General features: G+C 42.3%; 1 protein-coding gene across 11 annotated transcripts in view; it reads right to left on the reverse strand.

Moving 5' to 3' along the window:
- PARD3 (par-3 family cell polarity regulator) overlaps positions 1-15,024 on the reverse strand; it is a 683,059-nt gene extending 668,035 nt beyond the window's left edge. For 5 of the 11 annotated variants that reach the window (XM_075922683.2, XM_075922685.2, XM_075922688.2 and 2 more), the window contains exon 1: positions 14,505-15,023. In XM_075922683.2, the coding sequence (XP_075778798.2) occupies positions 14,505-14,624 (120 nt within the window). In that variant the 5' untranslated portion in view covers positions 14,625-15,023. Of the gene's footprint in view, positions 1-14,504 lie in introns of all 11 variants that reach the window. The other 6 variants (XM_075922684.2, XM_075922677.2, XM_075922678.2 and 3 more) reach the window with 4 other exon arrangements.
- Between the last annotated feature and the right edge of the window lie 872 nt (positions 15,025-15,896).

Consider the following 15,896-nt stretch of genomic DNA (forward strand, 5'->3'; position numbering starts at 1 on the left):
TCATGGAGGTTAGGTCCATAAAAGGCTATTAGCCAGGGGATAAAATGGTGTCCTTGGCCTCTGTTTGTCAGAGGCTGGAGAGAGATGGCAGAAGACAAATCGCTTGATTGTGTCTTCGGTCCACCCTCTCTGGGGCACCTGGTGCTGGCCACTGTCGGCAGACAGGATACTGGGCTAGAAGGACCTTTGGTCTGACCCAGTACGGCCGTTCTTATGTTCTTATGATATAATAGTGTAACTGTTTAAATAGGAATGTTACATATCGGTTAACTGAATAGTTGATTAACATAATGAATTCTTACCGATTAGTTGACTATTTTATTGTCCCCAGCGGTGGGGCTGGCAGCCAGTGTATTCCAGACCCACTCCCAGGGAGCTCCCTGCCATCCTGCGCTGCTGCCTCTCTATTCTGCCAGGTGGGAGCTGGTCCGCCAGGAATGCCAGTTTAAAAACCAGCTCCTCTCAAGGACCAGCTGCCTGATGCCCTGCACTGCTGCCTCTACACAGGCAGCAGCACAGGATGGCATCAGACCATCTGGAGGTGGTGTCTGAGTGCCCGGATTGGGTGCAAGCGAGAACTAAGCCAGGCTGCCTGCTCACCTGGCTCCCAATACACTTTAAATGCAGAGGCACAGTAGGGGTAGGTCCCAGACCTGTCACAAGCCGGGACTGAGCCAGGCTGCTGGACAGCCTGCTAAGAAATTACTGGTTGGGGGGGAATGTGTGTAGCCTAAGGTTTTGCTTATCAATTAATTGGTTAATCGAGTGTACTATTACATCCGTACGTTTAAAAGGTTCACCAGTAAGCATGAGCTTATTACATGCAGCCTCTTGGTCCTGCTCCACAGGAGCCAGTTACAGAGCCAGCAGTGCAGGATGGCATCAGAGCCCGCAGCATGGGACAACACCAGCTTCCTGGGAGAGGGGCCAGGAGCTGGGAGCCATCTTAAAAACCTGCTCCCAGCACACGCTGGCTCCTGGGGAGCCGGCTGCCACCCTGAGCTGCTGCCCCTATATAAGAGGCAGCAGTGTAAAGGAGCAGCAGCTGGCTACCCAGGAGCAGGGTTGCAGGCGGGAGCTGGTGCACGCTGGGAGCTGGCTGCACTGAAGGTTCTGCAGTATAAGCTTTCTACTGCAGCACCTAACTGCTCAGATTTTCAGTGGTTAATGTGTTACCTAATTAGCCACTTTTTAACATCCCTAATTTACACTGCCAGAGACTCAATCTTTTTCTTAATGATTAATATTAGCAGGAAGCAATCCAAAAAGATTTTTCAACTTAGTCTTTACAATCTTCTAATCCAGTGTTTCTCAAAATGCTCTGCAAAACCACTTTAACTGGCCTCAGCGGTTTGTTTACTTGTCGGCACCATGGCCACAGAGTCTCACAGCTCCTACTGGCTCCGTTTTACCATTTTCAGCCAAGGGGAACCATGGGAAGCGGCTAATTAGGTAACCGTGTAATCACTGATCTTCCCAAAGATCAAGAGGGAAGCATTAGGCTTTTACTTCCTATGTAACGGAACCTGAACATCTCAGCACCAACAGCAGGCTGTCTGTGAAAGAATGCAGAAAGAGTGTGCATGTCATGTAGCGACTCATTTCTTTCCATACCATTTTTCCAAACCTCCACTTGACCACTAGTATTTTGTCTTTTTTAAAACAAACTGTTTTAATAGAGTGTGTCTGTTATTAATTGTAATCGTCTCATCCCTCTTCTAGAATAGATTCTCCCCCATCTCCATGTCTCTTAGTATTCAATTCTGGGATTTTCCATTTCACACACTCCCCTCCTTACTAGTATTGTCCCTTCCTCCTTCAAAAAATCAGATTTCAGCTCTTTCCCTTTGCACATTATTTTACCTATTTCATTCCTTTATCTTGCCTTACTCTCACATAAACAACTTCTTTGTGTCTCTCCACCTGCCTTCCTTTTAAGCGAATACTTATGGGGCAGAGCTATGAGCTATTCACGTTTTCATTACCCCATGCTTTCTTTTTGCCAGTCTCCAGGGATATACCATTTGTCCCTCTCCCCCTTGTAGAACCACATCTCTTCCTGAATGTATCCCTTTCTCCCAGTTGTCCTCTCTCTATTTCCCTCAGTCATTCCCCTTCCAATATTTCCCTCTCCTAGTAAACATCAAAGTTTGGCAGAGCCAGAGATGCAATGAACTGAGAAGCTAAACAAGTGAATTGCACTAGCACAAAGGAGTACACATGGGGTACAACTTTTCAAAAGATGGCCATTACAAAGCAGTAATGACACAGTAATCCTACAGTTTCTTGGTACTTTTACATCCCAGCAACATCTAGATTACGCTCAGAATCGAAGTACTACAGTTCTAAAACAGCATGTCCCTCAGGCTGAAGTGAGCCATCAATACATGCTTTTGCGCTTGCATTTTAGGACTAGTCATACAAGGTGCTGCACATCATTAGTTACCTCCAAAACCAATTGGAATGGGTATCCCTTCTCACCTCATGGGATCAGGAGTTTTTGTATTGCTGACAGAAAGATTCAGTGAAGTCACTATAGACACAGATCATGGTGAATTACTAATGTCATAATGCAATTTATGTTTTCTGTACTGACATTCGCTAACCTAAAACTCAAACAACACTCTCTCTTTAGTGGTTATAGCACATGAACTTCAAAAGCCAAGCAGTCTACATTTTACAGGATAGTGGAGAAGGGACCACATCCTGTTAATTTTTTCAATAAAAATGAAAAAAGCTCATATGATCTTGTCCAAAGTATATAAAAGTCAGCAACTTTTAGGTGGTGGTTTTTTCATGTGCTAAACGTTACCAATGGGAAAAAAAAATACCAAGAAGAAAATGAAAGGGAAAATATATGACCTTTAATGTAATACCAATACCTGTTAACATACAGAACATATTGCAACAAAGTGATTATACAAATCTGCTTTGATCTAGCATTAACATTTGGAAACAGTTTTAGAAAACAACGAGGGCTACAGTAGAAAAATCTGCAATTGCTAAAATATTCTGATCAGCAAAAGAAATGGGATGTTCCCTTGTTAATGTGAAATGTGTCCATTTCTTGATAACTCTGGAGTTTGATTCATTTCCCTTTTATTCGTTTGTTAATAACAAACATTATAAAGCTCAAACACCGCACTGCTCCTTAGCCTTTGTTAGTTAAACGTCCCTTCTCAGAGATCTGCTGGATAATGTAATTCAGCACTAAGGCAGTTTAATATTTTATTTGTCTTCCAGCACCAGACTTGCTGAGCCATTACTGTAACTAAACCAACATTTTCTTTGTAACAAATGGGAGAGATCAAACACACACACAAAACACAGCAGATACCCCAAAATAGCTCTCAGAATTTCCCTATACTACCTTTCTCCAATCCCGTTTGTCTATGTTACTGCTTGAAAAATATTTCTCAGCAAGAACAGATGTGCAATGATCTAGATTTATATTAAGAAAACTCCATTTTATTTTCAGTGTACTAGGTCAGTAATGTTGCACATTTTATTCATTCAATTTATATTTAGATAAAAAAAAGTGTTTTCATGGAAAAAAATGTTTTCTTTTGATGCAGCTGCTCATTAGCCTAAACAAAAGGAAATTATTTTAAGGCAACATGAACCATACTGTGTATATCATCTTCATCTCTTCTTTTTCCCTTTTAATCCAGCTTGTTTTGCCTAACATCAGTTTAAGAGTACCAAGACGCAAAAAGATGTCATAGCACAAATAAGACTGTGTTTCTTCCAATTTGTTTTAAAAGCATAAAAACATCTGCAAACATTATCTGAAAGGTTAAAGTGTAGAGGTGTATGAGATTCAGATGGTTCCCACTGGTTGAAGGCTATTTCACAGAATAGTATTTCTCAACCTTGGAGTCATAGGGCCGGCTTGGGTAGAGGTCACAAACAGGGCCAGCGTTAAGGGGGTAAAAAGCAGGGCAATTGCCTGGGACTCCATAGCACAAAACCGTCATAAAGCTAATTCACACATTTCATCCGCAAAGCCACAAGTTGGGGGGAGGGGTTTAACTAGGAGAGGTCACAATTTTCTTCAGTCCAAAAGATGTCACCAGCACAAAAATGTTGAGAAACAATAGGCTAGAAGAAGGAAACCTAGAAGTGCCCTACAACTCAAGTTCTAAACTAATCCCCCAAAGCAGATACAGTGACTGTACCCCTTAGCATGCTAGGCTCTTTCACAGTCCCCCCAGCTCTGTTTTAAAAAAACCTATGGAATACTGTGGATTCTGAATAGAACACATATATATTACACACCAATGTAACTCTCCAACCTTTCACACACTGAAATATATAAATATTCTTTTATAATGGGTGATAATGTATTAAGTCATCCCATAATATTGAAGTTAAATAAAAACTCTATACATACAGTATATATATATGATGTCCCACTTAAGGAACATATTTATCATACTAATAAAAAAGTTGGGTAGGTACCATACCTGAGAAACATCCTAATTTTCATGGATTTATTCTTACTAATGGTAACTGAAAAGTTGTATTTATTATGAAAAGTATATTCTAGGGTCCAAGGCCTTAAACACTGTCTACTTTTAAATTGCCCTTATTAACTAGATGCTACAAATGATAGTATGTGAAGTCAATTCCCTCCACAAGAGACCTGAAAAGCTGTTACACAAGAATATAACAAGAACAGAATTCAAAACTTTATGGTAAGATGAAAAAAGGACATTGTACTAAAACAACTGACAAGCAAGAAATGTAGTTAACATCCCAGCACACAAATCTCTGCAAATCGTAAAAAAGAAATTCTTGACGTGTCCTTACAAATAGATATACTACCTTTATAAAGAGAAAAGACGTTGTTTCAACAAGATACATATCTAAATAAATTGTAAGAAAAAATGGATTTCAGTTACCTATCTGAACTCCCAACCTTAGTAAAAACTAATTATTCTCTACTGTACCTAATTTGCAAAATAAATCATATTGGAATATCCTCTCCTTTCTTATACAAGTCATGGATAAAGATAAGGAAGAAGTTTGGAGAATGAAGACTACAAAAGAGTTTTAAAAATATGCACTGTCATACAGCTCTGTTTATTCCATTTATTCATTATAACTATGTTTTTCCTGACAGAGAAGAACATTATCATCAACATCCAAAAGATGGATCACCATTTGTATAAATAATTCCTCTACGTCACTGCACATCATCTTAGATTCTAGACGCAAAGCAACAATTTTTCATTTTCTACAAATATGCACATTGCAGAGGTAACAAGTTATTCAAACATACTAATGACATAACCTGCAGCAATGTACAGTATTAGTTCACAGCTATTCACATTTACAGGTGAGATTGTTTATCTAGCTCACTGGTCGACATGGGAGCTTACAGGTAAGCACATTACAGTCCCTTATGCAGAAAATATTCTATTTCAAACCTCACTCCAATCCTTACCCTGAGATTTCCTCAAGCATTTCCCTTTCAATTCAAATGTGTGAGAATAGAGCTAAGGAGTAAAGAACCTGATCCTACATTTTAGACTGCGAACACAATTCAAAAATAAAGAGTAGTCCTGTAGCACTTCAGAGACTAACAAATATATATATATATGTTTTGCCCATAAAAGCTCATGCTGAGAGCGAGCGAGCGAGCAAGAGAATTTTGTTAGTCTCTAAGGTGCCACATGACTACTCATTGTTTGTCAGGTTACAGACTAACACTGCTAGCACTCTGAGACAATTCAAAAGTGAAACAGATCAAGGGAAATAGTGAGTAGAAAACCTTCTATGATGAATAAGGGAACACCATCTATATCTGCAAACTGAACACTTACATTTTTTAAATATTATTTTCAGTCTTTATGATGATGAATTTCCAAACAAGAACTTAATATGAACTAACAGTGTTTCCTTCCTGAGACTGCAGACAGAAAAGTCCAACACTTCTGCTGCTATTTACAGCTTTTGTCAAGTAGCAGAGCAAAAAACAAAAGTTAGCTCAGTTTCACTGCTTCTGTTCAAAGCCTAATATGAGTAAAGTGGTCAAGAATCATTCTTAGAAAACTGAGCAGTAATGACCACCCAGTCACCATTGACATCTGGGAAAATTTTCAAGCATTTCAGATCAGAAGCCAAACACTGGACAGATAAAATTCACCCTTAGGTTACCAACTGAAATGAGCAACGGGCCCTTTTCCTATGCTGAGGATATTTTAGGATACATTTATTTAGCTTTAAGGGAAGCTCAAGATTTATGCACAAATTGAATTAAGAGATGCCTGATTTAAAAAAAAAATCAATTTTTCACTGAAGCAACTGAGCATGTGTCATGTCACTTTTGCTTCTATGCGCTCTTACAAGGATAGCACACAATACCACAGGGTATGAAGTGACACGGTAGTAGTCACAGCTTAGCTGGCCCTTATAGACCTAAGTCTCAATTCTGCAAGTGTAGGACTCCTCCTAAGTGAAGCCCCACTCAAACCAGTGGAATTCCATGCTGCCACAGCAGTCAATGCACGCACTACATTGTGTAACATCAGGACTCTACAACCACAGGCTGGTTTATATCACCAAGATTGGAGTTTTTATATAATTAGTTTGGGGATAGAGATGGACAGACAGAAAACTGTTATATTGCAAAGATTTAAAAAAGCAATGACAGTCATGGTTTTTTTTAAAGTCATTACCACTATCATAAAAGACTGTCTTTGAGGGATCCACTTTAAAAAACAAACCTATTTTGAAGTGAATTCTGGTTTCTGGTATTTTGTTTTACATGTGACATGTAGCTAGCATTCAAGAATACAGGACAGAAAAAAATGAAACATGTTCACCAAGAATACAAACTGTCCCTGCACACTCTACCAATGCACTTCAGTTCTAGACACAAAGTTGAAACTTTCAAGTTTGGGTGGCCCAGCTTTCAAGTAACTGAGACCCCAAAACCATTTTTGCTCAGACAGCCAACAACAAAACCAATTGTGATGCACACTCCGATATTTACTGGGATTTTGGGTGTGAGACCATCAACACTCCTCACATAAGTGATCAAACAACAGTCAGATGCATCTACTTTCTGTCACTAATATCCTAGAGTGAATTTAAAACTGACAATGAAGTTTTGTTCCAGATGTTCTCTATTATATCTCTCAGATATCTAAAAGGAAAAACATCTAAGGAACTACTAGAAGCATATCTACTGCCTTATTCTCACTCAAACTCACCACCATCTCTAATAGTTTCTCTTAAAATCTTTGCGGTACCAATGAGGGATGTTAAGGACTAGTCGACTATCCGATAAGCAAAATGCTCAGGGCTTGACAAATAATGCAATCTACTCGCACGTGGTGAGTAGATTGCAACCCAGAAGAGCTGGGTTCGGGCGATCTGCGCATGTGCAGATTGCGAGACAGCGCGGCTGACGAGCGGGGCTCGTCACGGTTTGGTGAGCCCTGCAAATGCTTATCAGAGAATCAACAAAATCGTCAACTACTCACTTCCCCCCACTGCTGCTTCTATGAGACAGAGGGAGCAAGCAGGGGGAACCTGGGCTCCATGCTGCACTGGCCCTTTGAAACACCACAGCGACATTTCAAAGGGGGAGCATCGCATGGAGCCCGGGACTCCCCAGCTGACCCCCACGCTCCATGTGGAGCGCTATAGGAGTGAGGTATTTCAGTTGGGTGGGGGGAGGAGGGGGGGTATTTTGTTTCTCACTTACAATCATAAGGCTGGAAGAGACCTCAGGATGTCATTGAGTCCAGCCCTCTCCCCAAAAAAGGACCAACTCCAACTAAATCAGCCTAGTCACAACTTAAAAACCTCTAGAGATGGCGATTCCTCCACCTCCCTAGGTAACCTATTCCAGTACTTCACCACCCTCCTAGTAAAATAGTTTTTCCTAATATCCAACCTAGACCTCCCCCCACTGTAACTTGAGACCATTGCTCCTTGTTCTGCCATCTGTTACCACTAAGGACAGCCTGTCCATCCTCTTTGGAACCTCCCTTCAGGAAGTTGAAGGCTGATATCAAATCCCCCCTCACTCTTCACTTCTTCCCACTAAATAAGCCCAAATCCCTCAGCTTCTCCTCATAGGTCCCCAACTGATTTTTATACAGGTCAGTGGCCTTCACCCAAAAAGGGTCCCCATTCCTGCCATGAACAGGGACAATGTTGAAACCTTTTCTGCTGAACATACTATTTTACATTATTTAAAAATGAAACCTACCCAACAAGCCCTCAACAAGTCTGCAGTTGGGGCGCAGCCCCCATCTGGCTGCAACATCATAATACTCCTGCACTCCCACACACTAGGGATGTTAAATTTAGTTTAATCGACTAATCAACTAGTCAATAGATTTTCCATTGACTGGTTGATTATTCAGTAAGTGGGGAGCTGCAGCAGGGTTAGCTCCAGCCTGGGCTATAGCTCTGCTCTTTAAATGGATTAAGAGCCTGTTGGCCCAGGCATGAGTCAGGAATCAGCTGTCCCAGCTCACACTAAGTCCCGCCCTGCTACACTTTAGCCTTCTAAATGGATTAAGAGCCAATAGAGGCGTGTCTGGGACTAGATGCAAGCTGGGAATCCGCTGATTCCCACCTCACGCCTGGTCCCCACCACTTCCCCTGCTGGTGCTCTGATAAAGGCAGCAGGAGGGACGGGGTGACTAGTCCCTCAACTATCCAATAAGCTTTTGCTTATTGCATAGTCAAGTAGTCACTTACATCCCTACCACACACATCAATCCTGAGCCCATCATACACCTGAACACCCTGCCCTGAGCCACTCGTTCACCCACATCACTGGTCTCCTGCACCCCACGTCACCGGTCTCCTGCACCCCACGTCACCACCCCTCTGCCATAAGAATGACAGAAGACAGCCTGAATATGTGCATGAAGCTGGATTTGACAGTTGTGATGGAAACTTCAAAGAAATGTGAGAGAAGATGCAGCAGCAAAAGTCCCATTAAATAAAGTCTGGGTACAATTTTTCATTTATACTATTATTAATCATTATGTCAATTATCAATAATATTAAGTTGTATATTTTCAGTCATGCAGATGGGCATTCTTACATGGCTCTTTGGTGACCACTTGTTCTGAATTTGGATGTAGTTTGGCTCTTTGGTTTGAAAAGGATGCAGACCCCTGCCCTAACTACTACTTGTCTCTGGCCACTGGCTTGGCTTTGTTTCTCTCAACACTCTCAATTAAATATATTAAACTTCTCATTTGTTCTGCACATCTACATATCCAGTCACACACTCACACATAATAGATGTTAAGAAAACAGTCAACACATACACTTCTTTCCATCATTTTCACCTTCAGAATAACTGTGCATTATCTCCTTTTTATTGCAAACTTTATGTTCTTTATATTTTTCAAACACTGACGAAATTCAAGGACCAAGTCAGTAGAAATTGGAAATAAAAATAGAAATTGCCATCTTATACCAAAATCACTGTAAACTAAAGATAAAACAGATCTGCTCCCTTTCAGATGAGAATCTATGTACCAGCTTCTTACAAACATATTCCTAACTTCTCAGACAAATTTCAACATCTTGTGTATTTAAGTCAATCTTTTGGTGAAGTTATGCAATTTGAATTGTTCAGTTGCGTGTGCCTCTCTTTATAATATGTATTTTAATCTAGTTAGTATGTCAAAAAGTTTATTGGCATCAATATATGCATTTCCTTTCATAATCATATACACTCTCAATGTACAGTACTCTGGCTCTCAGGTCCTTATTATTCAGTTATATAGGCCAAGTCTTCTTTTTCTTTTCATAATTCAAAGCCTGCAAGTCCCTTCATCACATTCTGATTGCAACCTTCTGTAACTTTTCAATCTCCAAGACATTCATATAATTTTGTGAGGAGAACTATACAACTTCTGCATTCCCCTTAAGCAGGTTTTGAAAATTTACGCATCACCCACTAGCAAGGGTAAAATGCATTGATGCAAGTCATAGTAGTTAATACCAGTGAGAGTTTCTTCATTATGGGGTACACCAGTCAATTATACTGATGTTACAATAACAATGGGTCTGGTCCCAATGGAGACAATGCCTTAGATTCTGCTAAGCCTGACTGAATTCTCAAAAAAAAAAAAAAAAAAAAAAAGATTTCTTGTCCTGGGCAAGTGGATTGTAAGCCCTGCCTACAATTCAAGAATGTATCATGCTGACAACCAGGTTGATTGGATGGGCTTTTGTTTGTTTGTTTTCAAGTTGTAGAGAAAAAGGCTTAATGTTCATATTTCAACTACACAGCCTTTATTGGAATATCAAAAAAAGAAAGAATACTTGTAATAAAGCTTCCAAAAAAATGTTTGGACTTTCCATCACATTGACAGGGGGATGCAGTCTACCATACTAACAAGTTAAACCATCTTTAATAGAGAGAGATTTTGCATCTAAAATGGCAATGATTTACCATCAAAAATAAAAGGGACTGATTGACTCATTCCTAATTATCACATGTAACTACAGAATGATAAAAGGCAAAAATGAAATGTGTTATGCGTATGTTATTTAATTTTTTTTAAAACAGCGAGCATTTTGTCTCTGACCCTAATTTATTTCCTGTTAAACAGGTATTGTTTCCACTCCCACCACGTCAATTCAATTCAAATAATTCCAAGTGAGAAAAAGAAAATTAAAATAAAGGTCAAAGATTAAGTTATATACTTTCAATATTTTGGAAACACATTTGCACACAATTCCAAATTGAGTCCTTTGTGCTAGAATAACTTCATGCACACTGTGCAAATAAAAAAATTAGGACAGTCAAGCAATTAAAAAATTAACGCTGCGGCGGCGTTTCAAAGGCGCAGCGCTGCACAAGCCCGGGATCAGCTGGGGCCCTCAGCTGACCCCAGGCTCAGTTCAGCTGCCCCTTTGAAATGCAATAACAGCATTTCAAAGCCACAGGAGCCCAAGATCAGTTGAAGTCCCCAAAAGGGGCAGCGCAGCATTAACGCCCACAATTAACACGTTAAAAAAAGTTAACGTGTTAATCCTGGGCTGAGTTAATCAGAGGTGTTAACGCACATCAATTGACAGTCCTAAAAAAAATGCTAATGTAGAGAGCTAGCATTGTATAAGCACCTAAAAACAGTCTTGATTTAGAGCATCTGCTGCTAGTCAAAAACTGAAAATTGTGGGATGGGAGAGCTAAGCTCAGTGTTGTTCTGATCCTTCAATCTCCAAGAAGCTCTACTGAAGTCACTGGGACTACTCACAATATGCTAAATTAAACAGGTACATACATTTTTGTAGGGTTGGGGCCCACATTTTAATGTTAGTGTTAGAACATTTCTATCAGATTTTTAGTTTCCTACATGAGGCTATAATTGATGCAGAAGTAATACATTTTGGAAGACTCAGAAAAATTCCAAATGTTATCAAAATGATGATAAAAATAAATTTAAAAACTACGGTTGATCTCTCAAATATTTAATATATACATCCTTTTCTAAGAAGCAAAGAGCCGTACAGCTCTTGGACTCCAATAAAAAGAGACCACCTAATCACACTAGAAAGGTGGGGCACTAACCATAAAAACCTGAAATTACATCCCTCGCTATTTCCATATTATGAAAAGCCACAGTTATTACTTGGAAAATATTTGGTAAAATTTATCTATACTTATTTATAGTGGTACTCATGGAATCATCACTGTGATCTTAGTTGGGGTAGATAACTGTTTTCACAAGATTTGCATATAGTAGAAGCCTTCTCATTGTAATTAACACCATTCTAACCCCAACTGCAACAAAGCTTAATCCATGCAAAATACAGTACACAAAATAAAAATGAAATTTAAAGCCAACGGGTCCTTTATAAAACCCAAGATCAAAAGTTCTGAAGGCTAGGAGCAAGCAAAACTGTAATCTTGAAAATTATCTTTACGACGTTCACCTGCCAATATATCACATTTCAGAGGTTTCTAATTTTTTTTTTTCATAATGTGGCTACATAACAGAGCTTTTGTCATGGACCCGTCCCCGCCATTTGCAAGCATACAAGCAACCATCCTCTCCACTCATTCTCACATAACTTCACTGTTACACATACTGCAATTTGTTCACATGGAAATATATTAGGAATGTGTTTGTAGCTGTCTTTAATGCAATTTAACAGCTGGAAACAGGAATGTGATCCAGTGCACTATGACGAGACAGATATTCAGAGACTACAGCCTGGAAACCATAGATTTATCATCACTGGATTATATTAATATTGTAAGATTTAGGGACCAATCATACAAATATTTACTGTCAAGTATAGTCCCGTTTAAGTAAGTAGCACTCTCAGTTGTAAGAGTACTTTGGGACATGGTCATTTCTGTGCATATGAAATGTTATGCACTTTAATGAAGTTGTCAAAATAACTGCAGTTGGCATCTTGACTTCTTTCAGTGAAACATTTCACTAGTCAATGTTGTGTGATGTTACACAATATACTAAGATGTAGTGATTGTCTCAAAAAATTCTGGAAAAAAAGGAAACAAAAAATGGAAACTTTGGTTTCCCTTTCCCTGGACACCAGCCACAGGTTCTCATTGGAAAAAAACACCACCCCACTCACAACCTGACACAGTATTTCCAACCTACTAATGCTAAGGCAAGCAGACTTCAAACTTCTAATTGCTTGGTGCAATTTCAGAGAGTCCTGAAGTAAAAAATTCTCAACTGAAACAAAACAAAAATCATAAAGGTAAAAAAATAAGTCATACCCAACTACTTGAGCAAAGCTGGGGGAGTAGGAAGCACCAGATAGAATTTCATTAATCTACTGGTCTTTTTCAGATTGGCCTGGCAAATGTTAGTCAGAAATTTAAAAACATGTTTTGCAGCAAAAAAATAAAATATTCTAAGTGACTACAGAATGGAAGATACAATTATTTGTAAATAACTATGTACATGTAGTCATGCACCAACTCTACGCAGAAAGCGTTCAGACAAGTTAAAACAAAAGGAAAAACTATGTAGCACTTTAATGACTAACAAGTTGGTTTAATATGTCACGAGCTTTCGTGGGCCAGACTCACTTCCTCAGATCATATTCTGGAAGAGAACTGGCATTACCATATATACCATGGTCATGCCAATTCTCTTCCAGAATATGATCTGAGAAAGTGGGTCTGGCCCACGAAAGCTCATCATGTATTAAACTATCTTGTTAGTCTTTAAAGTGCTACATGTTTTTTTTCTTTTGTTTTAGCAAGACCAGACTAACACAGCTACCTCTCTATTATTATTCAGACAAGCTGTAATTATAACTAACATCACCAAAAAGAAAGAAATCAATTATGTTTCCAAAGATAAATGCAATTAACATATTTCCAGCACAAAGGCTCCCTACACTGTAAACTTCTTTCAGAGTAACTGGAAAAGTAAATGATTCTCTGTGTTGACATGAGAATTTCTGACACAGAGAAGAGTGCACTGACTTGTCATGAAGTGATTGTCCTAGCAAACAATCCAACAGAACACTCTTTTAACCCATCCTTTAAAAAAAAAAAATTCTCCAGACAATCCTCTCTGTAGTACCTTTCCCCTTCTCTGGCAGTCCAAGAGACATATAACTTTTTCAGATATAAACATTAAATGCCTGCTGTTTTGTCAACTCCCCACATTTCACTGTTTTTTTTCTTCCTGGGCCTGGAGCAGCTGGGAAGCCTGGGGCTGGATTTGAATTCTTTGCAGTAACTACTACCCAGCAAAGAGAAATCATTGTAAAGGAGACCTACTTTTGGGGATTTATATCTTTATCTGTTTCAAACACCAAGCTTTGAAGATGTAACAAAAGCTATAGCACGCTGTTACACAGTCTTTTCCGCGACAATTAAAGTAACAAGATGTAACCCTCCAAGTGACAGCCAATACCCCAGTTTGTATGGACCCAGGGCACTTGGGGTGTACGCAACTAATAGGAACACCACAGAGAGAGAAAGAGCTAGAGGGAGAGATCCCCCAGCCCTTTTACAATCACACCTACAAGAGACTCGTTTGCTCGTTACAAAATAGTAACAAAGAGCTCAGGCCCCAAAACACACGTCTGCGACTGTATCTCGCTAAAGGGTAAATCTCAGCTCCCCAGCTGGGTTACAAAGAAGCCATGTTCAGTTAGCAACTCCTTTCACACAGACACACGCTCCCTGCCCCCAGGGCCGGGCCGGGCAGCCCAGCAGCGCTTTAAACTTCACTGTCAGGAAAACTAGATCGCTGCACCCAGGAGCAGCAGCGCTTCTGGCCCAAACTCCCCGCGCTTCTTCCTTCTCTGGATCTCGCACCCACCAACTCTCGCCCTCGGGGAGGGGGGCTGCGGAGGCCGGGCCCCTCCAGCCCGTGCCCACGTCTCTCCCCAGCCGAGCAGCCTGCACTTTTCCCCTTTCATCCCCTCCCTCCCCCTTTCCAGGAAGCGCCATATTGATCCCAGGCGCCCTCTCCCTGCGCCGTCCCCCGCTCGCTGCCCCGGGCGCGCACCCTCACCTTGGCGATCGCCTTCTTGTACCTGGTCACCGCTTGCTGGATGAGGCTGAAAACTTTCATGTTGCCGTCCCCGCAGGGCACGACCACCCGGGTCCGCCCGAAGCACACGGTGACTTTCATCCTGCCCCGGCCGCCCGGCTGCCTGCGGCCCCCACACGCTCCCCGCCCGCGCTCGGCCCCCAGCTCCGGGCGCGCCTGGCTCTGCGCCCCGGGCCAGCCGCCAGCCCCGGGCAGGAGCCCGCGCCGAGGGAAGGCGGCAGCTGCTGCAGCGGACCGGCCGAGTCCCGGGCTGCGGGCTTCCCGCTCACATGCTCGGCCGCCGCCGGGGCGGTGCCAGCGCTCGCTGCTGCCTCTGGCCACCTGTTCCGCGTCTCCTCCTGCGCGCAGCGCGGCGGCGGCGGCTGCTCACGCCCGGGCGGCGGGGGAAGGGCCGCGCTGTCTCCCCGCTATGGCCGCGCAGGGCATTGCCGCTCGCTCTGCCTCTGGGCCCCGGCCCTCCCCCAGCCCAGCCAGCGGGTGTGGGGCTGCGCCTCCTGCCACATGCCCAGGGGCGGAGGGAGGGTGGTGGGGCCGAGCCCGGGAAGGAGGCCCAGGGGAAGGGAGGGGGCCCATGTGCTGCTGTTTACACTGCGCTCGCCTATGGGCTCTGAAGGAAGCAGAGCGGACGGCCCCGCAGCCGTGTCGGGGACCCTGCGTAGCCCAGACCTCCCAGCCCGCCCCGGGGAAGGGGTACTGCTGCCCCCGGCCATCGGGAGAGAGGAAGCCCAGCCTAGCGGTAAAGGGGCCCACTTTGATCGCCCATCCTTGTCCTTGGCGGGGGAAGGTTGTAAACCCCCCACCGCCCGCAGGCGCCCCTAGCATTTTCCAAAGGGTGCTTTAAAATGTCCAGGGCTTCTTTTGTCCAGGTAGGGGCGTGCTGCCCCACGCTACTGGCCTCTGCCCAGGGCCTGGCTCCTGGAGGCACCTGAGTGTAGCAGAATCTCACTCTTTAATTTTACACAATTTCCCAGCCCTTGTCCTTGAAAGAAAAGCTGGGACACCTGACCTGAGTGTATCTGGCTACTTCCTGCATCTCTGTGGGTGTTATCTGCTGGCAGGGGCTTTGGCAACTCTCTGCAGAGGACTTGGACTATACCAGGAGGAAACAAGTGCAGCAGGCTGGTAAGCAGAAAGAATAATGCACAGGAGCATCTACTTACTGCAAAGCCACACAAACACTGGATCAGTGTGGGCAGACTCCTACTGATTTTAATGGGTGTCCACTACCTTGGATCCTAGAGGTGTGGGGATGGAAAGAACCAGTGATAGAAATTCTCTTTTTCTGGCCCCAGGGGTCTTTTCTGGATTCTACATCCCCACAAATTCCCCCCTTGTGGCTCATCAACCATACTT

This window comes from Pelodiscus sinensis, chromosome 2 (assembly GCF_052426305.1).
Source record: "Pelodiscus sinensis isolate ZL-2025 chromosome 2, ASM5242630v1, whole genome shotgun sequence".
Lineage (NCBI taxonomy): Eukaryota > Metazoa > Chordata > Testudines > Trionychidae > Pelodiscus > Pelodiscus sinensis.